Consider the following 21,967-nt stretch of genomic DNA (forward strand, 5'->3'; position numbering starts at 1 on the left):
TTAGAAAACTAGACAGTGTCCAGACACAAAGAACAAAAAATAATTATCAAATTAATCATTTATTAGTCTCAATAATTACAAGTCAAAAATAAAATAAAAAATAGTTTATTGAAAGCACCCAAACTAGTGAGCGAGACACATAGCTGATCTGGGTACTAAATTGACTTTTATAATATAATACAATAGACTTGGCGCAATAGTGACGTTCACAAAGACTCTGTGTAAACTCAAGTAGATTTATTAACTTGTGCCAGGTTAACATCGAATTCCCATCCCAATAGCCATAAATGTTCCAAATGTGCCACCGCTTTGCATCATGGTCTTTCCAATGCCACCCACAAGTTCACGTCCTCTCATTCCGAATCTGCATAAGACACGGATAAAAAAATTGAATTACTTTTTAAACTGACAACATCTGTCACCGTCTCACTTATCGAATGGCATAGCACAATATTCTTTCTAGTTTAGAAAAAATAAATTGGAACAAAGTGTATATACGTAGTTATAATAATAGATTCAAGAGTATTCTGCACATATATACACTGACCAACCACAACATTAAACCCCCCCCCTGCCTTAGGGCTCATGCACAAATCAGTATGTATTTTGCGGTCCGCAAAACACAGATGACGTCCCTGTGAGATCCGTATTGCATACTTTTTTTTGCGGATCCATTGTAACAATGCCTATCCTTGTCTACAAAACAGAGCATGTCCTATTCTTGTCTATCTTCTTTTGCTGAACGCCATGTTGAATACAGAAACGGAATGTACACAAATTATTTTTTTTTGCGCGGACCTATTGAAGTTAATGGTTCTGCATACGGGCCAGAAATTAAGGATTATTTACTGGTAATAGTTTTTTCCATGAGCCCATGACAGCACCCTTGAGAGACTGCCTCCATCCAGGACAGAAACTTTTGTGGAGAGCTCTTAAGAAAGACCAGCCCCTGAAATAACAGATACCGCCTGTCTGGAAGGATCCATGCATCTGACATGGACAGCTTCCGCTGCCAAGTAAACCAGGTTCTTCTCGGCCAGAAAGGCGCAATTAGAATGCGCCTCTTCTGTTCCTGCCTCAGCTTCTGCAACACCCTTGGAAGAAGCCTTAGAGGAGAAAAGGCATACAGAAGCTGATCTGGCCCTAACGGAGTGTCTTTTGGATTTAGGGAAAAGAAGAGAGACTGCATTTTTTGTTTGGTTGCAAAAAAGGTCTACCTGAGGACAACCCAAAAAGTTTAACTATCTGATTTTTGTTCCTTTTAAAATGTACTGCCTTGATAATAGTATAAATATTTACTAGAATGTCTACTACTTCTAGAAGACAAGAGGTTAGAAGATCTACAGATTCTGCCACTGCCAGAAGATCATCCAGGTAAGGAATAACCAAGAATGTATTTTTCTCCTATGTGGGCTATAACCTCTGCCATTAACTTTGTAAAGCCTCGGGGCCTGGGATATTCCAATCTGTATTGTAAATGATGAACCTGTCCTTCCACAGGCACAGCCACAGCCACTCTGAGGTATTTTTGGAAGTCGACATGAATTGGGATGGGATAATAGGCATTCTTTATATCTATGGTAGCCATGACAGTCTTTGAAAAGATGTTTTATTGCAGACTGTACAGACTCCGTTCTGAACTTCTTGTATTTAAGGTATTGATTTAAGTCTCTGGTATATAATCATTATGAAAGATCCGTCTGGCTTGGGTACGAGAAACAGGGATGAATAAAACCCCCTCCCTTTTTCCGAGTCTGGAACGCGAACTAGGACCTTTTTCTTTAAAAGAGAAAACTTCTTTTAGTGCTAAGTCTTTTACCGAATTTTGAGATAGATTTGTAATTTTTAGCCTTTCAGGTGGGGGAAGAGAAACTCTAGAAGAAAACAGTCTTTTATGATACCATTTATCCAGGGGCTCGAGATTTTTTTCCCCCAAGCCCGAGAAAAAAAAAAAATAATAAATATAATGAGAGACAGTCTTCCCCCCACAGGACAGTAACAGTCATTGCTGACCAGACTTGGGGCCTGAAGCAGACTGAGTATTAGAGGAACCCCTTATCCCTTTTACCCGTTTTCTCTCCAATTATTTAGCTTTTTGTCTGTTTTGTTGAGGACTCTCCTGTTTCTGCGAAAAAACTGCTGCCTCCTAGGTGGTTTGGAAACGGGAAACACTTTCATTGATTATTGTCAGAGGCCTTCTCTAAAAAGGTCATCCAAAACTGACCCAAAAGGAAGTCTCCCTGGCACGGGATAGAGTAAAGCTTATTTTTTGAACCTCCCATACTTTAAAAAGGTACAGCTCTGCCAGTCTAGCCATCGGGTCCTTTAAAGTGCAGAGGTCTTCAAAAGGCAAAGAGGATCTCTTTGAAATTTTTGCAATAGGGGCATTCAACTTAGGAGGCCTCTCCCAACATGATGACCCTCCCTCCAAGGGATATTTTCTTTTAACGTTTCTAGGGATAAAAAAAAAAAAAAAAAGTCATGTTTTTTCCACTCTGAATTAAAATACTTTATATTTTCGTTTAACGGAAAAACTCTAGATTTTTTGTGACCCAAATCGCCAAACATATCTTGAATGGATTTTTGTTCCCTGGATTCATCCACCTTCATAGTGGCTCTAATAGCCTTGAGTAGGGAATCCGTATCCTCAAGAGAAGAAAAAACAAAACAAAAAAAAAACCCTGTCGATTCTTCATCTGAGGAAGAGCTTGACTTATCGAGGATTTCTCCTTGCTTATTCTCATCGGAAGATTCGGTATCTGAAATGCCATTAGAGTGACCCTGCTTGCCCGCAGCTGAGGAAGGGAGGCATTTAAGCATTTTGATTGAATCGGAAAATGATGATTACTCACCGGTAATTGGATTTTCCAGAGCCCACGACAGAAACACGAGAGAGGGGATCCGCCCCCATAGACCGGAAACCTGCAGAATAAAAAGGGCGAACACTCTCCTCCCAATTAAGTGTGATATCAAAGCACCGGAGGAAGTCCGCCCACAATGTTTAGATAACCGACAATTTTCAACTTAATAAATATTAGATTTTTTATATATATGCTACACCCACGTGAGAATAGAACCAGAAAAAAAAACAGAAGGGAGGGAAAAAAAAGGGTGCTGTCGTGGGCTCTGGAAAATCCAATTACCGGTGAGTAATCATCATTTTTCCCTTCACCCACGACAGCACCACGAGTGATTTACCAGAGGAAATTTTAGGGTGAGAGCCAAAAGAAGCACCTTTTCCTCAAGGGAAAAGACAGAAGATGAGCTCAAATCAAACAGTGCTTAAAAAAAGGTTGAAGGAGAAAACCAGGTAGCCGCCCTGCAAATATCCTCTATGGGGACCGAGTATCTTCCTGCCCAGGAGGGTAGCAACTACCCTGGTATACTGTGATTTAAGACCCACTGGAGAAGATAAACCAGATGAAGAGTAGACCAAAGCAGTGGCAGAAACAATCCATCTAGCAATTGAACCTTTGGTGTCCGCCTTTCTCAGATTTACTCCTTGGAAGAGGACAAAGAGTGAATAAGATTTTTGCCAACTTTCAGTGCGAGACAGATAAATAATCAAAGCTCTTCTTACAGCCAACCTGGGGTTCTAAAAAAAAAAAAAAAAAAAAAAAAAAAAAAAAAAATTAACCCTACGAGCTGAAGTTAATGCTATTAGAAGACAATTTCAAGGCAAGACATTTAATGGAGTTGGTATTCAATGGCTCAAATGGTGGCCGAGTCCAGGCCTTTAAAACTACGTTTAGGTCCCATGGAGAGGGTCCATGGGAGGTTATCGGGGTGGCTACTGCTCTAAAGAATCTTGAGACCCACAGGCATTCTGCAATATCTTGATCAAACAAGGCAGAAAGAGCCGAGACCTGAACTTTAAAAAAAAAAAAGGAGGTACTACCTGCCAGACCTAGTTCTAATCCCTTTTAAAGAAATTATATACCTAGATGAATGGGAGCAGAAGAGGGAATTTCTGTAAACTGGATACCTGAAAATTCCAAAAATTCCTGCCAAATACTAGCATAAATGGCCACAGTCACCTCTTTCTGACTCTTAAGAAGAGTAGAGAACAAGGCATCAGAAAATCCCTTCCTACCTAGTAAGTACCTTTCAAGTTCCAGGCAGTCAGATGTAGATTTTTTATATCGGGGTGGAAAACTGGACCCTGGTTCAATAGGTTCCAGATCTCTGGAAGTACCCAAGGATCTGAGACTGACATGATCCAAAGCCACGTGAACCACGATCTCCTTGGCCAAAACGGGGCTATTAGGATAACCCTTGCGCCATCTTCCCTGATTTTTCTTAGGACTCTTGGAATCAATGGTAGAGGAGGAAAGGCGTAGGCTAGCAGAAAACTCCAATTCTGGAGAAAGGCATCTATACTACAAGGGGTTCCCGCTGGGTCTAGGGAAAATAAATTTTGAATCTTCCCGTTTTGGAAAGTAGCAAAAAGGTCTATTACTGGATGACTCCAGAGAACCGGTATTTTATCGAAAATTGACTGGTTCAGACTTCATTCGCGCCGAGATAGTCGATGGCGACTCAGAAAGTCTGCCTGTCCATTTTCCACCCCCTGATATGTACCGCTGAGATTGAGGCACACTTTCTGCTAATAAGAGAATTTTCTGGGCTTCCTGCATCAGAATTTTGCATCTTGTACCCCCTTGTCTGTTCAGATAAGAGACCACAGTTTTGTTGTCAGTCATAATCCTGAGATTTCTCCCTCTAATTCTTGGAAGGGCTGAACTCATTGCTAGACTACTGCCGTCAGTTCTTTTAGGTTGGAGGATCCCCTTTTTGAATGTCCCCCCCAAAGACCCTGAAGGGAGATTTCTTGAATATGAGCCCACCACCCGCAGGGGCTTGCATCCGTGGTTATACATACCAGGTCTTCTAACCTCCATGGAACTCCCTGAATCAAAAAATGTTCTCTTTAAAATCACCATGCTAAGCTCAGGAGAGTTTGGTCTGAGATTCTCATCTTTGAATCTAGAGAGTTGTTCTTTTCCCAGAAAGGAAGGATTTACCACTGGAGAACCCTTGAGTGAAGTTGTGCCCAGCTTAACACCGGGATACATGACGTGAGGGACCCCAAGAGAGACATTCCCTTCATCAGAAACTACTGGGTTTCTGGTTAGATCAGATTCTCTCCTGAATATGACTGACCTTTTCTTCTGGCAACATACATTTCTGGGAAGATGAGTCTAGGATCAATCCCCAAAAAGTCTGAATTCTAGTAAGAAGAGGCTATGACTTTTCTAGGTTTAAGACCCAGCCTAGCCGGTCCAGAATTTGTGATACCGCTGAGACTGCTCTTCCACAGGCTTCCTCTATTTTTCCTACTATTAAAAAAATCTTCCAGGTGTGGTAGAAAAATAATATCTTTTTCTCTTATATGAGCCGACATCTCGGCTATTATTTTTGTGAAGACCCTTGGAAAGGCCAAACGGGAGAGCCTGGAACTGAAGATGTTTTAGCTGCCCTCCTATTTTTACTGCGACTCCTAATTTTTGATGTCCGAGGAAGATTGGAACGTGATAGTATGCATCCCTGAGATCGAGCACTGCCATAAAACAGTGAGGAGGAAGGTTTAATCACTGATCTTAGTTTCCATTTTGAATTTTTTATCTGTAGGAACCGGTTTAACTTCTTTATTATTGTTCTGAAAGAACCATCCGTTTATTTAATTTTTTACTACAAATAGGGGAGAGTAAAATCTCTCGTCTTCTTCTCCCTTTGGTACAGGAACTAAAACAGATTTTTTGACCAATTTTAGTACTTCTTCCATAGCAAAAATTCCTTGAGCCGAAGTCTGAATTTTTGTTATTGAGAATCTTACTGGAGGGACCATACGAAATTCTAGTTTTGGTCCGGTGAGAATAATGTCCAGAATCCACGAGTTGCAAGAAATCTGGGACCTTGGGGGGGGTGGGGAACCAAAAAAAAACAAAAAACCTTAATCTGCCCCCTACCTGACTTCTGGCATTGCTGATCCTGTTTTTTTGTCTCCAAAAGGGCTGGTTGAAAAAATAAATTTCTTCCCTTTCTTTGGTTTCTAAATCTATACTCCCTTGATTTTTTTTATTTTTATCTCCTTCTCGGCTATTCCTAAAGGGACGAAAAGGACGGCTACATTTATTCCTCGAGGAAAAGGAACCCCGAAACCCTGGAAATCTTTTCTTTTTATCCGCAGCTTTGTCTAATAGATCATCCAGCGCCGGCCCAAAAAGGTATTCCCCTTCACATGGACCACCACATAGCTTGTTTTTTGATGGGAAGTCATCAACCCGGTTTTTTAGCCAGAGCACTCTACGGGCAGATTTCGATAAAGCCAAACCTACTTGGTCCTGGGCTCTGTTCTGTAGGTGTTATTGCTTCAGAGGATTCCGCTCCACAGCTTCCACTCAGCCCTGGAGACAGCATGAGTTCGGCTGCTTTTGTGTTACACTGCTCTAGGGCGGAGCGCAACACTCTCAGGTGACCTCGCTGACCAACTCTGGCTCTCTTGCATATATTTAAGTGTCCCCTTCCAAGATGCCTCAGTGTCAAGGTCCTTATGTTGTTGGTTCCCGATACTCTCGTGTGCTCCTGATCTATACTTAGTTCATGGACTCTGCTTATCGTCTGATCCCTGCCTGCTTGCTTTGACTCTCCTGTTGCCGAACCGGATTGCCATACCTGTGCTGCCTGCCCTGACCTATTTCCTGTCTGACCTAGTCTCTGCCTCATCCTTCGGTTCTGCACCGTTGCCCCTGGTAATGTCTCTGCCCGCCTGACTATGCTTGTACTTCTGGTACCTACTCAGGTATCTCCTGGTCTGCCCGCACCAGCTGCCACTGACTCGGGGATTAGTCCCTGGCAACTACTCTAACGACTCAAGTCTATGCTCACCATCAGGGGCTCTAGTGAAAACCAGGTAGTTGCTTAGACACACCCCTCCAGAGTATAGCCAGTCAGTGGCACAGTGGGTTCACACCCGCTAACCCCTGACAGATCTTTCACCGGTTGCTTTCTTAGACAAGAGAGAGGAATTAACTTCTGATCTGACCGACGCATGAAGGCACTTAGAACAGTGGCTGAGGAATCACCGTCATTTTATATCAATACAACTCTAACACATCCTCTTCTCCCACTCAGGCGGTAAAACAGATTTACAAAGACCACACTCTTTATTCTTTTTTGAAACGACCTTCCTAGGCTTTGCTAGACTCTTCAGTGTATTTCTCCTCCTCCATGATTTCCACCAGACCGCCAAGCCAGAAACTCTTATTAGGACGCCGTCCTCCTGCTTACAGATCGCTCTTCTCATAGGTGCTCTGTGATGACGTCACTGCGCTGCACGCCGATCCGCATGCTTTACCCGGCCTATCTCCTTGCCAGAAGCTCCTCCTCCCTATGTGGCTAGGTAGTCCGTGCCTCTAGCCCATCAGCGATGCCACCAGGCACACAACGCTCCAGCACCCAAGATGCTCCCTCTGGAGACTTGCTGTGCCTCTGCCCGTCCCCACCAGCGCACCAACCGATGTCGCTTCTTATCTCTGGGGACTGCAGGTATGCCCCAGGCTCTATTCCAGCCTAAAAAGTGGGGTCAGCATAGGAGCACCACCAGGGAGAAGGATCTGAAAGAAAACTGCAGGCTTCCCCAGAGACAGGAAACCACACTGAATTGGGAGGAGTTGTCCGCCCTTTTATTCTGCAGGTTTCCAGTCTATGGGGGCGGATCCTCTCTCTCTCTCATGGTGCTGTCTTGGGAGAAGGGAAAACTTCAGATTTGACAATGTCTTTGATATTCTGAAGTAGTGATGGGGATTCCTCCTCTACTACTTTGTTAACGCAATGCTGACATAACAGACCAGGAAGGAGTGAGTTTTTTCTTGCACACAGCACACTCTTCCTTTAATTTTATCCGTGGCTTTCCTAGGGCCCTCTTTGGTATGCTAAAATAAAATAAGACAATAAGACCCATTAAATACTGAAGGGATTGTGTCAAGAAGCTGTATCAATGAAAAATCGTATGCAATATGTATGGACAGGTATACCATTATGCAACAAAAATGGGAAGCATGGCTAAAGTACTTCCCTAAGTAAGGAGGGAGTCGGATGTGTGAAAGGAGCCGGTCAACCGAAAAGTCAACATAAGAGAAAACATAAATATAATAAAGATTGTAATACATAAAACCAATTTAGTATTGCCAGAAAAGATTAGTGATACATGTAATTAAAGATATGTTCTCAATGTATATGTAATAAAGATTCATTTTTCTTTATTCATTTAATGTTAAAGTTAACAAAGATTTAGGAAGGCACTTGTGTACATGTTTATTTTACTGCAATTTATTCTGATACATGCATAATCAATTATATTTGAAACGTAGATTATGTGTTCCCACCTCATGTGATATGAAGTAATATTACATGTGAAAAATTAAATTTTCTGTATGTTATATTGAAATTTCATTGAAAATTCTAATAAAAAATTATTTTGTTCTAAATACTGAAGGGAGGAATAAAAGATGGGGATTGACCCCCTTACCTCACCAGGAATACCGGTCTGCCATCATGACCCTCCTGGACATCAGGCGCTGACTTCTCTCTTCCTCCATACTTCCAGATAAGGATAGAGCGTTATCCATAGGCACATCCACGGATGCCTGCAGGCTGACTGGGATCCTTCTGACCGCACACTGATAAGGGTTAAATACCCTAGGTCGGGTCCCTTCCGGCATCCCCATGCAGCCCTTTATGGAAGAGGTGGCTCCTATCCTCATTTCTGGTACACTGGCCAATTGGAACCACATGCGTTCCAAATACCAGAAGTTGCGTCCTGCAACATTTAGAAAATGCTCAGCCCTCCCCCGCCTCTGTAAGCTTGCTGGAGGCCAGAGGGAAGAAGACACCAGGCCCCGAACCTCCTAAAACGCCAGGATGGTCCAGCGTGCCGGCAGTACCACCGGGACCGCCCAGGAACGCTGGCTCGACACAATCCGAGACCCAGAAGGATGGCCCCAGACTTGGCAGGCAGAACCTAGTGCAGTCTTACGCGGCACCAGGTAATGTCACGGTCCCGCCTGTGACAGGGACTAGAAGATCAAGGAGACTGGCTGCACGCAATTGACAGCCTCTTTGGTTTCACCTTTCTGTGTTGTTGATGTTGATGGGAATGACCACACCTTGTCTCAGGTGTAGCTTAAGTGGTCATTCCTTCTCTATTTAGTCCAGCCTCACCCATCAGGCTATGCGGTTGATAGCTCCTTGTTTGTGGAAGTCCTGGTGTTGGTTCTCTCCGAGTTCCTGCTCGTTCGCATACTTCTGGAAGTTAAGTTTATCTTCTTTGTTGTTTTCCCCTACCTGCTGATATTAGGCCTGAGGGGGTCTCTTATTCCTTCATCTGGGAAGGAATAGGCCATCCGTGTCCTGACACTATCTGCAGGGCCCAGTTAGAGTTAGATTGGGCTTAGGTTCCTGCATATGAACATTCCTACCATTAAGGTCTGTTCATACTGATAGCAGTCAGGGCTCGGCCTAGGAACTCACTAGGTGTGACCATTTCCGTTTCCCTAGGTTCCAGGCCTAATACCTTTTCCCTTCCCTTCTGTGTTCATTGTGCAGTGTATTTACCACACTGAGCCATGACAGGTAACCCCAATCTCTAAACCACACGCGGGGCTCCTGCAGCCTAATCCTTTAGCTCTCCACAGTAGGTCCTATCCCTAGGACAGGAAACAAACTGCTGCTATAGGCACAGAGCCCCTCCTTAAGAGCTCTCGACGAAAGTTCCCGTTTCCTGTCCTGGATGGAGGCGGTCTCTCAAGGGTGCAGTCATCGACGTAGGGGAAAAAAACTAAAATATGGAACGGATAAAGAAAGAAAATACGTTTGTGTGCATGAGCCCTTATATTGTGTACTATGTGACTATAATGTAGTAGTAACTGAAAAAACAAAAAGGCAGTGCTCACCTGCATCAAGCAGAGATGAAGCACGGACACAGCCTGGACTCTGCTGTAACAAATCGCAAAAAGGAGGATGTAGTCCAGCTTCTAAGATGAAACTTTATTCCGAGCTGTAAAATTTCCATACACAAGACACGGTACACAATCTACGCATTTTGGACCCGATAATTGCGGTCCTTAGTCATGACAAATGCACCATAAAATCCTTACCCATATATATCACTGTTCTACCTATCCACAAGGGTAAAGCTTACATGTGATCTATGTGGGAGGAAACTACATCAGACTACAGACCATATGTGCCACAAAAAAAAAAAAAAAAAAAAAGAATATACATATACAGAAGTGTACTCACTTAAAACCGGACATGATAAACATACCAATATAGTAGCAAGTCCATCCGAAATATTGCAAAATTAGATCATATTTCTTATTGAGACCCGTTGGGAAACATATTCCCAATTCAAACATCCAGAAAGCTTCTCGACTAAGAAGCTTTTTTTTCTATGGTCTCCACCACTCACAGGTGATGTAACCCTTTCTATTCCTTGAACTATTAGACTGGACGTATTACCCTGATGGACTCTGGCAAAAAGAAGACTCAGTGCAGAAACCTTGCGTGTTTTGTAGTGTGGAGTGTCAGATATGTTTGCGCACTCTGTTTTGATAGAATTGGTTGCACAGCCCACATACTTAAGATTACAAGAAGTGCACGTGATCAGGTAAATCGCAAAATCCATATTACAGTTTAAATATGTTTTTATGTTGTACTTGTTAGCGGTAGAGTTAAAGGTGCCACCAATCAACATGTGGTCACAACGAATACACTTACCGTGACCACATTTGTAACAATTACGCCTTGCTCTAATGAGCTCTCCCTTGGGTATATTACGTATGACGTGTGGAGGGTGACAAGAAGTGGCCAATACAATTGTATTGCCTGATGTTTCTTTCCTATACGTCGAAGTGTGCACCCTAGAGTTCAAAGTGTCCCCGACCAATTTTAGATCCAGGAAAGAAATAAAATCGGTATCATGATGTAAACTAAATGAAAGAACTCCGACAGCTGTTCAAATATAAATGGAAGTCCGGTATGTGGGTAGAATCACCTGACCAGACGAACGAGTCGTCTATATATCTCCCGTACCATTTGAGGTCATGTAAATGTGGGTTAAAATCAGCAAACCAGTAGTGCTTCTCCCACCAGGCCATAAAATGTTTGGCGATTGACATCCAAAATACAAAACACGCATTGTTTCTGCAATGAGTCTACATTTTGCTACAGTCCATCAGGGTAATACGTCTAGTCTAATAGTTCAAGGAATAGAAAGGGTTACCTCACCTGTGAGGGGTAGAGACAATAGAAAAAAAGCTTTGTCTACTTTCACACTGGTGTTTTGGCTTTCCATTGGTCAGATCCGTTCAGGGCTCTCACAAGCGGTCCAAAAACGGATCAGATTGCATTCTAATGCATTCTGAATGGAAAAGGATCCGCTCAGAATGCATCAGTATGCCTCCGTTCAGTCTCCATTCCGTTCGAGGCTGCTTGCAGTGTTTTGGTCTGATGAAACTGAGCCAAACAGATCCGTCCTGGCACACAATGTAAGTCAATGGGGACGGATCTGTTTTCACTGACACAATAGAAAACGGATCCGTCTCCTATTGACTTTCTATGGTGTTCAAGGCTATGTTAAAGATAATACAAACGGATCCTTTCAAAACAGATGCAGACGGCTGTATTATCTGAACGGATCAGTCCATGACGGATCCGCACAAAACGCGAGTGTGAAAGTAGCCTTAGTCGAGAAGCTTTCTGGATGTTTGAATTGGGAACAATGTTTCCCAACGGGTCTCAATAAGAAATATGATCAAATTTTGCAATATTTCTGATGGACTTGCTACTATATTGCTAGGTTTATTTTTTTTTGAAGAATTTTATTGTTTCAAGTACAAACACAATACATACTGTCCAAAAACACAGTATAAAGTACATCAACATACATAGGAAACTAGCTATCCTGCCAATAAAGCAGTAATGCAGCCTACCACGAGTCAGTACATAAGTGTCTGGGACACCTATATACCCGCCATAACTGTTAATACGGGGAGCATCCATGCTTACAAGTGACCACCTTTTTTATATGATGGAGGCTCCAGGTATAAGTCAGGTCACCCTCTATCTAATCTACCAAGCGTACCCTTTCATCTTCCTGTTAGATACCATTTGGTGAGCTTGAAAGGGGTCAAGTTATCAATTTCTGAAGCCGAAAAGTTCCGTAACACAAAGCCCCTCCACTTTTTAAAAAAAATCTACCCACTGAATTTTCTTTACGTTTCCTTTTTTTCTAGAGTCAGTAAGCCCTTCATAGCATGCAGAATCATTTCTCTAGATGGGACCATGGTATCTAGCCAATTTCGCAATATCAGTCTCTTTGTAACCCTGCTTAACCACCTCAGCCCCCAGTGCTTAAACACCCTGAAAGACCAGGCCACTTTTTACACTTCTGACCTACACTACTTTCACGGTTTATTGCTCGGTCATGCAACTTACCACCCAAATGAATTTTACCTCCTTTTCTTCTCACTAATAGAGCTTTCATTTGGTGGTATTTCATTGCTGCTGACATTTTTACATTTTTTGTTATTAATCGAAATTTAACAATTTTTTTGCAAAAAAATGACATTTTTCACTTTCAGTTGTAAAATTTTGCAAAAAAAACGACATCCATATATAAATTTTGCTCTAAATGTATTGTTCTACATGTCTTTGATAAAAAAAAAAATGTTTGGGTAAAAAAAAAATTGGTTTGGGTAAAAGTTATAGCGTTTACAAACTATGGTACAAAAATGTGAATTTCCGCTATTTGAAGCAGCTCTGACTTTCTGAGCACCTGTCATGTTTCCTGAGGTTCTACAATGCCCAGACAGTACAAACACCCCACAAATGACCCAATTTCGGAAAGTAGACACCCTAAGGTATTCGCTGATGGGCATAGTGAGTTCATAGAACTTTTTATTTTTTGTCACAAGTTAGCGGAAAATAATGATTATTTATTTTTTGTTTTTTCTTACAAAGTCTCATATTCCACTAACTTGTGACAAAAAATAAAAAGTTCTATGAACTCACTATGCCCATCACGAAATACCTTGGGGTCTCTTCTTTCCAAAATGGGGTCACTTGTGGGGTAGTTATACTGCCCTGGCATTCTAGGTGCCCAAATGTGTGGTAAGGAGTTTGAAATCAAATTCTGTAAAAAATGACCAGTGAAATCCGAAAGGTGCTCTTTGGAATATGGGCCCCTTTGCCCACCTAGGCTGCAAAAAAGTGTCACACATGTGGTATCTCTGTATTCAGGAGAAGTTGAGGAATGTCTTTTTACATATACCCATGCTAGGTGAGATAAATATCTTGGTCAAATGCCAACTTTGTATAAAAAAATGGGAAAAGTTGTCTTTTGCCAAGATATTTCTCTCACCCAGCATGGGTATATGTAAAATGACACCCCAAAACACATTCCCCAACTTCTCCTGAATACGGAGATACCAGATGTGTGACACTTTTTTGCAGCCTAGGTGGGCAAAGGGGCCCACATTCCAAAGAGCACCTTTCGGATTTCACTGGTCATTTTTTACAGAATTTGATTTCAAACTCCTTACCACACATTTGGGCCCCTAGAATGCCAGGGCAGTATAACTACCCCACAAGTGACCCCATTTTGGAAAGAAGACACCCCAAGGTATTCGCTGATGGGCATAGTGAGTTCATGGAAGTTTTTATTTTTTGTCACAAGTTAGTGTAATATGAGACTTTGTAAGGAAAAAAAAAAAAAAATCATCATTTTCCACTAACTTGTGACAAAAAATAAAAAATTCTAGGAACTCGCGATGCCCCTCACGGAATACCTTGGGGTGTCTTCTTTCCAAAATGGGGTCACTTGTGGGGTAGTTATACTGCCCTGGCATTTTCCAGGGGCCCTAATGTGTGGTAAGTAGGTAAATGACCTGTGAAATCCGAAAGGTGCTCTTTGGAATGTGGGCCCCTTTGCCCACCTAGGCTGCAAAAAAGTGCCACACATGTGGTATCGCCGTACTCGGGAGAAGTTGGGGAATGTGTTTTGGGGTGTCATTTTACATATACCCATGCTGGGTGAGATAAATATCTTGGTCAAATGCCAACTTTGTATAAAAAAAAAAATGGGAAAAGTTGTCTTTTGCCAAGATTTCTCTCACCCAGCATGGGTATATGTAAAATGACACCCCAAAACACATTCCCCAACTTCTCCTGAGTACGGCGATACCACATGTGACACTTTTTTGCAGCCTAAATGCGCAAAGGGGCCCACATTCCTTTTATGAGGGCATTTTTAGACATTTGGATCCCAGACTTCTTCTCACGCTTTAGGGCCCCTAGAATGCCAGGGCAGTATAAATACCCCACATGTGACCCCATTTTGGAAAGAAGACACCCCAAGGTATTCAATGAGGGGCATGGCGAGTTCATCGAAATTTTTTTTTTTTTGCCACAAGTTAGCGGAAATTGATTTTATTTATTTTTTTCTCACAAAGTCTCCCTTTCCGCTAACTTGGGACAAAAATTTCAATCTTTCATGGACTCAATATGCCCCTCACGGAATACCTGGGGGTGTCTTCTTTCCAAAATGGGGTCACATGTGGGGTATTTATACTGCCCTGGCATTCTAGGGGCCCTAAAGCGTGAGAAGAAGTCTGGAATATAAATGTCTAAAAAATTTTACGCATTTGGATTCCGTGAGGGGTATGGTGAGTTCATGTGAGATTTTATTTTTTGACACAAGTTAGTGGAATATGAGACTTTGTAAGAAAAAAAAAAAAATTTCCGCTAACTTGGGCCAAAAAAATGTCTGAATGGAGCCTTACAGAGGGGTGATCAATGACAGGGGGGTGATCAATGACAGGGGGGTGATCAGGGAGTCTATATGGGGTGATCACCACAGTCATTGATCATGCCCCTGTAAGGCTCCATTCAGACGTCCGTGTGCGTTTTGCGGATCCGATCCATCTATCAGTGGATCCGTAAAAATCATGCGGACGTCTGAATGGAGCTTTACAGGGGGTTGATCAATGACAGGGGGGTAATCAATGACAGGGGGGTAATCAATGACAGGGGGGTAATCAATGACAGGGGGGTAATCAGGGAGTCTATATGGGGTGATCAGGGGTTAATAAGTGACGGGGGGGGGGGTGTAACATATTACTGAGCTACCTGTGTCCTCTGGTGGTCGATCCAAACAAAGGGGACCACCAGAGGACCAGGTAGCAGGTATATTAGACGCTGTTATCAAAACAGCGTCTAATATACCTGTTAGGGGTTAAAAATAATCACATCTCCAGCCTGCCAGCGAACGATCGCCGCTGGCAGGCTGGAGATCCACTTTCTTACCTTCCGTTCCTGTGAGCGCGCGCGCCTGTGTGCGCGCGTTCACAGGAAATCTCGCGTCTCGCGAGAGGACGCGCCGGCGCGTCCAGGAGGAATGAATCAACCACCTCCAGGACGCGTCTGTGCGTACAGCGGTCCGGAGGTGGTTAAGACATGAAAAATAATTGGTAGTCTCTTCTCTGTTGAACCTGCTGTTCCCATCTCCTCCCAATAATGGAATAAATACGTGAGGGTTTTCAGGGGAATATCAAGATTACATATATCCCCAGCTATGTTTGCTACATGGCCCCATAGAGAAACGACCTGCGGGCAAGACCACAGACCATGAAACAAATCCGTTTGCGGCATCTGACATTTTGGACAGCTGGTCATTCTATTGGGCCTACTGGGGGGGTAAAATAAAAGCATATATGGCATTGTGCATTATATGAAAATGGGTATCCCTCCACGACTCATTCAACACTGATTTTCTCATCGCCCACCATCCATGCAATATCTTATCGCCCACCTCCTGGTCCTCCAATATGCACCCCCATGGTCTAAAAGCCAGAGAGTGCAAACCATCTCCCTGGAAATACAGGGATGAGATGGATTTGGGGGAGGCCTGTTCCTCTATTTAAGATCTTGTCTAAATCATTCTGTTTAGCTTCGCTTGAAGGGTCCGACAACCTGTCATTAAGGAATTTGTGTATCTGAGCAAACTGTATGTTTTGGAGCGGACGTAGACCATATTTCTCTTTGATTTCCTGACAAGTCATCCATCTATTGTTTGTCTCTTTAATCAAGTGTTGAGCCGTAAGAATCCCCTTCCTTTTTCATTCCCTAAAGAAGCTGTTGCATCTGCCTTAGGCCGAATGCACATGGCCGTGTTCTGCGGTACGCCGGGCTGGATTCCTGTTCAGAGCAGGAGCGCACGGCGTCATTGGTTGCTATGACGCCGTGCGATTCATGTCGCCGCTGCACTACACTATATGAGTGTATTACTGTCATAGCAACCAATGACGCGGTGCGCTCCTGCTCTGAACAGGAATACAGCCCGGCATACCACGGACCGCTCTCGGCCGCGGAACACGGCCGTGTGCTTTCGCCCTTGCTCAAATTCTGGGCGGTTCCATAACTAAGTACTTAGATACTCTACACTACAGCATAATCTAAACTGCTTTCTTATAGCCTTACAGGCTGCCCAGGTGTGCCTAAAGAAAGCAGAATTACATAAGTTCATGAGGACATCACCGAGTCTCACATGCAGCAGGGTGCCCGGATCCCATGGGGAACAAAAGTTTCCCTCCAGTACATAATCTGAGTGGAAACTTGTGCCCCTAATCCAGTCAATGATATGTCTCAAAAGACATGACAAGTCATACACCCTGATATCTGGGAGATTCATTCTACCCTTCCACTTCAGAGCCATGAGCTTTTAAAGCCCTATTTTAGGACGCTTGCCTTCCCACAAGAAGAGTGACATTTCGCTGTATAACCTGGTAATGTCCGGGTGCTTAATCAGAAGGGGCAGAGTTTGGAGGGGGTAAAGGAGTCTCGAAAAACTCATCAACTTAATTAGATGTACTCTTCCTAGCAGAGACACAGGCAAAGTGTGCCATCTGCGTAGCTCTAATATTATTTTGGACAACAAAGGTGTGTAGTTCAACCTGTATAGGGAATCCGCTTTGTGACCCATCTTAATGCCCAGATAGGTGATATGCGTACTAGCTATTGGTATGCCACAGCATGTGGGATCTTAAAGAGCCCCCCCCCAGCATCTCTCCGCAATTTTAAGAGCGAGCATTTAGAGATATTAAGTTTAAAACCTGATAGTTTACCAAAATCCTTAATGGCATTTAACACTACTGGTAGATCCCTATGGGGCTTGTCGAAAAATAAAATGATATAGTCTGCGAAGAACGCAACTTTCAATTCCGTCTTACCTATACGAATACCCTCATATTTCACCCTAGAGCTTAAATGGCGAACCAAAGGTTCCACTGCCAGGTTGAACAATAGCGGAGACAAGGGCTCTGAAAGGAAAGCCTTTGATGGTATACACTGGGGGTGGCTGGGGCGGGTGTGAGGTTCTTTCAGGGTGTACTTGGAGAAACTATACTCAGGCCCGCAAGAGTGGGTATCCAGGGCTTCTCGGCATCTAGGGTGACCAGGGCAGGCGCCGACAAGTCACTCCCTCCCTCCACCGCGTCTAAGGCCGCTATTATTCTACGAACATTCGTGACCGCAGACCTCCCCTTTACAAAACCAACCTGTTCCTGACTAATTAGGTCTGGGAGTATCTGTCCCAACCTATTTGCCATCAGTTTGGAGAAGATTTTTAGGTCTTGGTTTATTAGGGAGATCGGGCGGTAAGAGGCCAGATCCTCCAGAGATTTACCCTCTTTTGGGATCATTCGAATATGTGCCATAATTCCTTTGGATTGTGGGATTCTCTCCTTTTAAGATCTCGTTACCGACACAGGACAGCAAACGGTGAGATCTGTACCTTCAACATTTTATAAAAGTCCCCTGAATATCCGTCGGGTCCCGGAGCTTTGTCGCTCGGTAAAAACTGGTGATTGTGGACTGTATTTCTTCTGCAGTGAAGGGTTTGTTTATCATGTCTGGTTTTAAATGAGTACACTTCTGTATATGTACGTTTCTTCTTTTTTTTCTTGTGGCACATATGGTCTTAAGTCTGATGTTGTTTCCTCCCACATATATCACAGGTAACCTTTCCCCTTGTGGATAGGTAGAACAGTGATATATATGGGTAAGGATTTTAGGGTGCATTTGCCATGAGTAAGGACTGCAATTATCAGGTCCGAAATGCGTAGATCGTGTACCGTGTCTTGTGTATGGAAATTTTACAGCTTGGAATAAAGTGTTTTATCTTAGAAGCTGGACTACATCCTCCTTTTTGCGATATGCGACTATAATACACCACGTCTTAATATTCTATTACAATCAGCATTAAAGGGGTTGCGCGGTGGAGTAATATTGATAGTCTATCCTCAGGATAGCTCATCAATATCAGATCAGTTGGGGTCCGACTCCTGCAACCCCGCAATCAGCTGTTTGAAGCCAGAAAATTTCCGTAAATGAAGATAACTTTGTCGGGGCAGCCGGCCACACATCCTTTCTGCCCTTCCAACGCCCCCTAAGGAAAGTAGCGAGGGGGGTTGTAAATGCCTAGAGATGCAACAATTTTTTACAAAGTCATAGTTTGCGAATTTTTAAAACCATTTTTCAGGCACAAAGGAGATGATAAATTTTCACTTGCTACCCAATATATCCCACCCCTTGATAAATGCCGCTATGACCTGGGTAATCAAGGTTATTAATTTCCCCTGGTTTTACCGTTATGGCTGATCAGTATAAAATATTGATTTATCGTTCAGAGGTCTCCACCATTTGTACTCAGGTGACTCCGGCTGATATTTATTTTACTGTGTACTTTGATCAGGAGAGATAACAGCTGAACATTACTTGCTCGCTTACCTTAAACACGAGAACGTGCCAAACAATGCCCCGGCTGCCACTCCTACCGAAAAGCCCATCATGAAGCCCATCTTCACCTTGTCAAAACAACCGGGCTGTGATTGCCCATAGGGCCCACCAACGGCAACTGGCATCTATAACAGAAAGCACATAGCATTTTTTAGCATCACTTCATAGCCCATGGTCCTGTCTGATGTTCCAGCTCAACTTTTTGTTCCTCTAATCAACTGCCCCCATCTGTGGACAGTGGTCCGAACGTAAAGTGGGGCCTGGGCAAAGGCTTGTATTAGACCAGCAGATATAGAAGATTTTGCAACTGGTTAGAAACCAAAAATGGTTGCATGTCTAAAGACTAGTTTTTGTCTGGAAAAACTGCTTTGTCATTCCCATTGGCTATTATTGTAGTTCGAATGCAAGTATATGACAGCACAAACCGATACAAAGTTACAATTTTTATCTGAGTTTCTTTACTCCACCCCTCCCCGCTAGAAACTGTCTATATGGAGAACAGTCAGAGCCCCTAGTTGTCTGCAAATAGGGATCAGTGCTTAGTAGAGAGTCTGCATAAGTGACCAGAAGAAGACGCCGATACTCTGCCACAGACGCTGGATCACCAGCCCTTTGACCAGGGTACCAGCTGTCAGAGAGAGGGACAGCTAGCTCAGGCCTTTCCTCAGCACCAAACCTTTCTTCTGCCAGGAAGGAGAGTGGAGAAGCCAGTTGCTCCTCTCTTGATTGTGAAGGACCTGCGCTCAAGCGTGGTGACGTCACCACGTGATTATGTGGGGTGTGCGTGGTGATATCATAACGCAGGGTCTTCGGCAGGTCCTTTACATTCGAGAGGAGTGATTGTCTCTGTGCGTACAAGTGGGTGTTTTTTTTCCTGCAAAAAAAAACTAAAAAACACCCTGTTACAGCTGAGGACCACCATGGGAGACATGATCACTGCTGGAGTCCACTAAGGGAGACATTATGTATACTGAAAGGCACTGCAGGGGTTGGGATTAGGGATGAGTGAATTGACTTCAGATAAAACATCCAAAGTAGATTGGCATAAAACTTTGTTCTAATACTGTACAGAGCGAGCGCGCCATACAGTATTAGAATGTGTTGGCTCCTATGAGCCGAAGTTATTATTTTACCAAGTCTCGTGAGACTTTGCATAATAACTTCATGAATCTATTTCTAATGTAACAAAACATTTCCCGAACTCTGGTTCGGTCCCAAGGTACCACTTGGAACCAAACCCTAGTTCAGAAAATTGTTTTTACTGTATTAATTTATGAAGTTATTATGTCTTTCGAGACTTTGCGAAGTAATGACTTCGGCTCATCGGAGCCAATACATTCTAAGGCCTCATGCACACGAACGTTGTTTTGGTCCGCATCAGAGACGCTTGGATGCGGACCCATTCACTTCAACAAGGCCGCAAAATATGCGGACAGGTAATACTGTATGGAGCAGTCACTCCGTACTGTATATTAGAACAAAGTTTTACGCAAATTGACTTCACATGTTTAATCCAGAGTCAATTCGCTTGTCCCTTGTTGAGATTTTATTTAAAAAAAAACAAAAAAGCCAATGAAATTAATCCGTTTTTAACAGCCACGAAAAAGGATGAAAACGGGCAGACGGCCAAAAATGGCCACGAAAAACTGACAGTCTTTGGGGGACCCAGTATGGCGATGGGGCCACCTGAAACCCAGCCACATGTCCCCGATACAAACAGGGCAGCAGAGGGTGACCCTGTACAGTACAGAGTACGCCCCACTTACCTGCCACTGACCCCAACCAACAGTAAAGCCCTGAACTGGCAGACATGTGATTCTAGAGGTCTTAGGGTCCAGGTTTGCCCCATGTCACACAGGGGGTGAGATCAGTAACAGGCAGCAGATAGAATAACGGACGGCACCCCCAGGCCCCGGCAGCGCTCACCTCTGTGGTGTCGGCAGTGCTCCAGGCCGCAGCTCACTGATGACGCCGGAGACTCTCCGCCTCCCCGGAAGCCGCCAGTGCCGCCGCCCTCCTCCTCCTCTAGTACCCGGTGACGCCGCCCCCAGACTCCGTTACACAACACTCCAGCCTGGACCCGTCAACATGCTGTGCAGAGCCGCGCTGAGGAGCCTGCTGTCTGCCGGCCACTGCAGGAAAGTCCCCGGGATCAGGGCCAGTCATGTGGAGCAGACAGGTACCAGCAGTAGGCCCCGACACCAGACTGATGGAGGCCGTGACATGGCATCAGGATAATGGGTGGGTGGGTGGGGGGGGTACAGGGCATGGTGTATGTGACACTGGTATAATAATGAGGGATGATACAAGGTATAATATATGTGATACAGGTGTAATAATAAGGGATGGTACAAGGCATGGTATATGTGATACTGGTGTAATAATGAGGGGTGATACAAGGTATGGTATATGTGATCTGGTAAGGAATGTAAGGAGGCCTCTCCCTCTGACTGGTGTTGCCCCCTGTTCACCAAGTAAAGTAGATAGAGGAGAAGTGAATGGGCACTCTTCTAGATGGAATCACATGGACTGGATATAGGATATTAAAATCAATGTGGTTTTTAATCAATAAAATACTTTACAGTAATATATATATATATATATATGAAAAATATGTAAAAAACGGAGCCGTAAATGCTCAATAAATTGCTCCAAAAAGATAGAGTTGATATACTTGATTGATGCAATGATATTCAAATGTCAAGTCAGCTGATAAATTGTAGAAAAACCTGTAATGAGGTAAGTATTGTATAACACCTCTAATGGTGTATAGGGAGATCAGCGCAGCAGATTGCTGTGATATTACAAACGGCTTTCCTGGAGTCCTTGGTGGGTGAACTGAATGATACACAAGTCAGGGGGGTCTTCTTAAACGGTGATAGATGGAATTGGTATATTCCCAAACAGGTGCAAAAAAGGTAAATGGTAGAAAAAGAGAAATATTGGGGGAGATGGGAGATATATACTTGTGTATCATTCAGTTCACCCACCAAGGACTCCAGGAAAGCTGGTTGTAATATCACAGCAATCTGCTGCGCTGATCTCCCTATACACCGTTAGAGGTGTTATACAATACTTACCTCATTACAGGTTTTTCTACAATTTATCAGCT

General features: G+C 43.5%; 2 protein-coding genes across 2 annotated transcripts in view; one reads left to right on the top strand and one right to left on the bottom strand.

Annotated features, from left to right (window-relative positions):
- Nucleotides 1-46: 46 nt before the first annotated feature.
- ROMO1 (reactive oxygen species modulator 1) lies at nucleotides 47-20,872 on the bottom strand. Its single transcript, XM_040434806.1, has 3 exons — nucleotides 20,782-20,872; nucleotides 18,847-18,980; nucleotides 47-364 (listed from the first exon to the last, which is right to left on the bottom strand). Exons 2-3 carry the CDS (start codon nucleotides 18,978-18,980, stop codon nucleotides 256-258), a joined length of 243 nt encoding a protein of 80 aa, XP_040290740.1. The 5' UTR covers nucleotides 20,782-20,872; the 3' UTR covers nucleotides 47-255.
- NFS1 (NFS1 cysteine desulfurase) overlaps nucleotides 20,820-21,967 on the top strand; it is a 33,539-nt gene continuing 32,391 nt past the window's right edge. The window contains exon 1 of the mRNA XM_040434803.1: nucleotides 20,820-21,034. Coding sequence (XP_040290737.1) covers nucleotides 20,821-21,034 — 214 coding nt within the window. The 5' untranslated portion in view covers nucleotide 20,820. The remainder of the gene's footprint in view (nucleotides 21,035-21,967) is intronic.

This window comes from Bufo bufo, chromosome 6 (genome assembly GCF_905171765.1).
Source record: "Bufo bufo chromosome 6, aBufBuf1.1, whole genome shotgun sequence".
Lineage (NCBI taxonomy): Eukaryota > Metazoa > Chordata > Amphibia > Anura > Bufonidae > Bufo > Bufo bufo.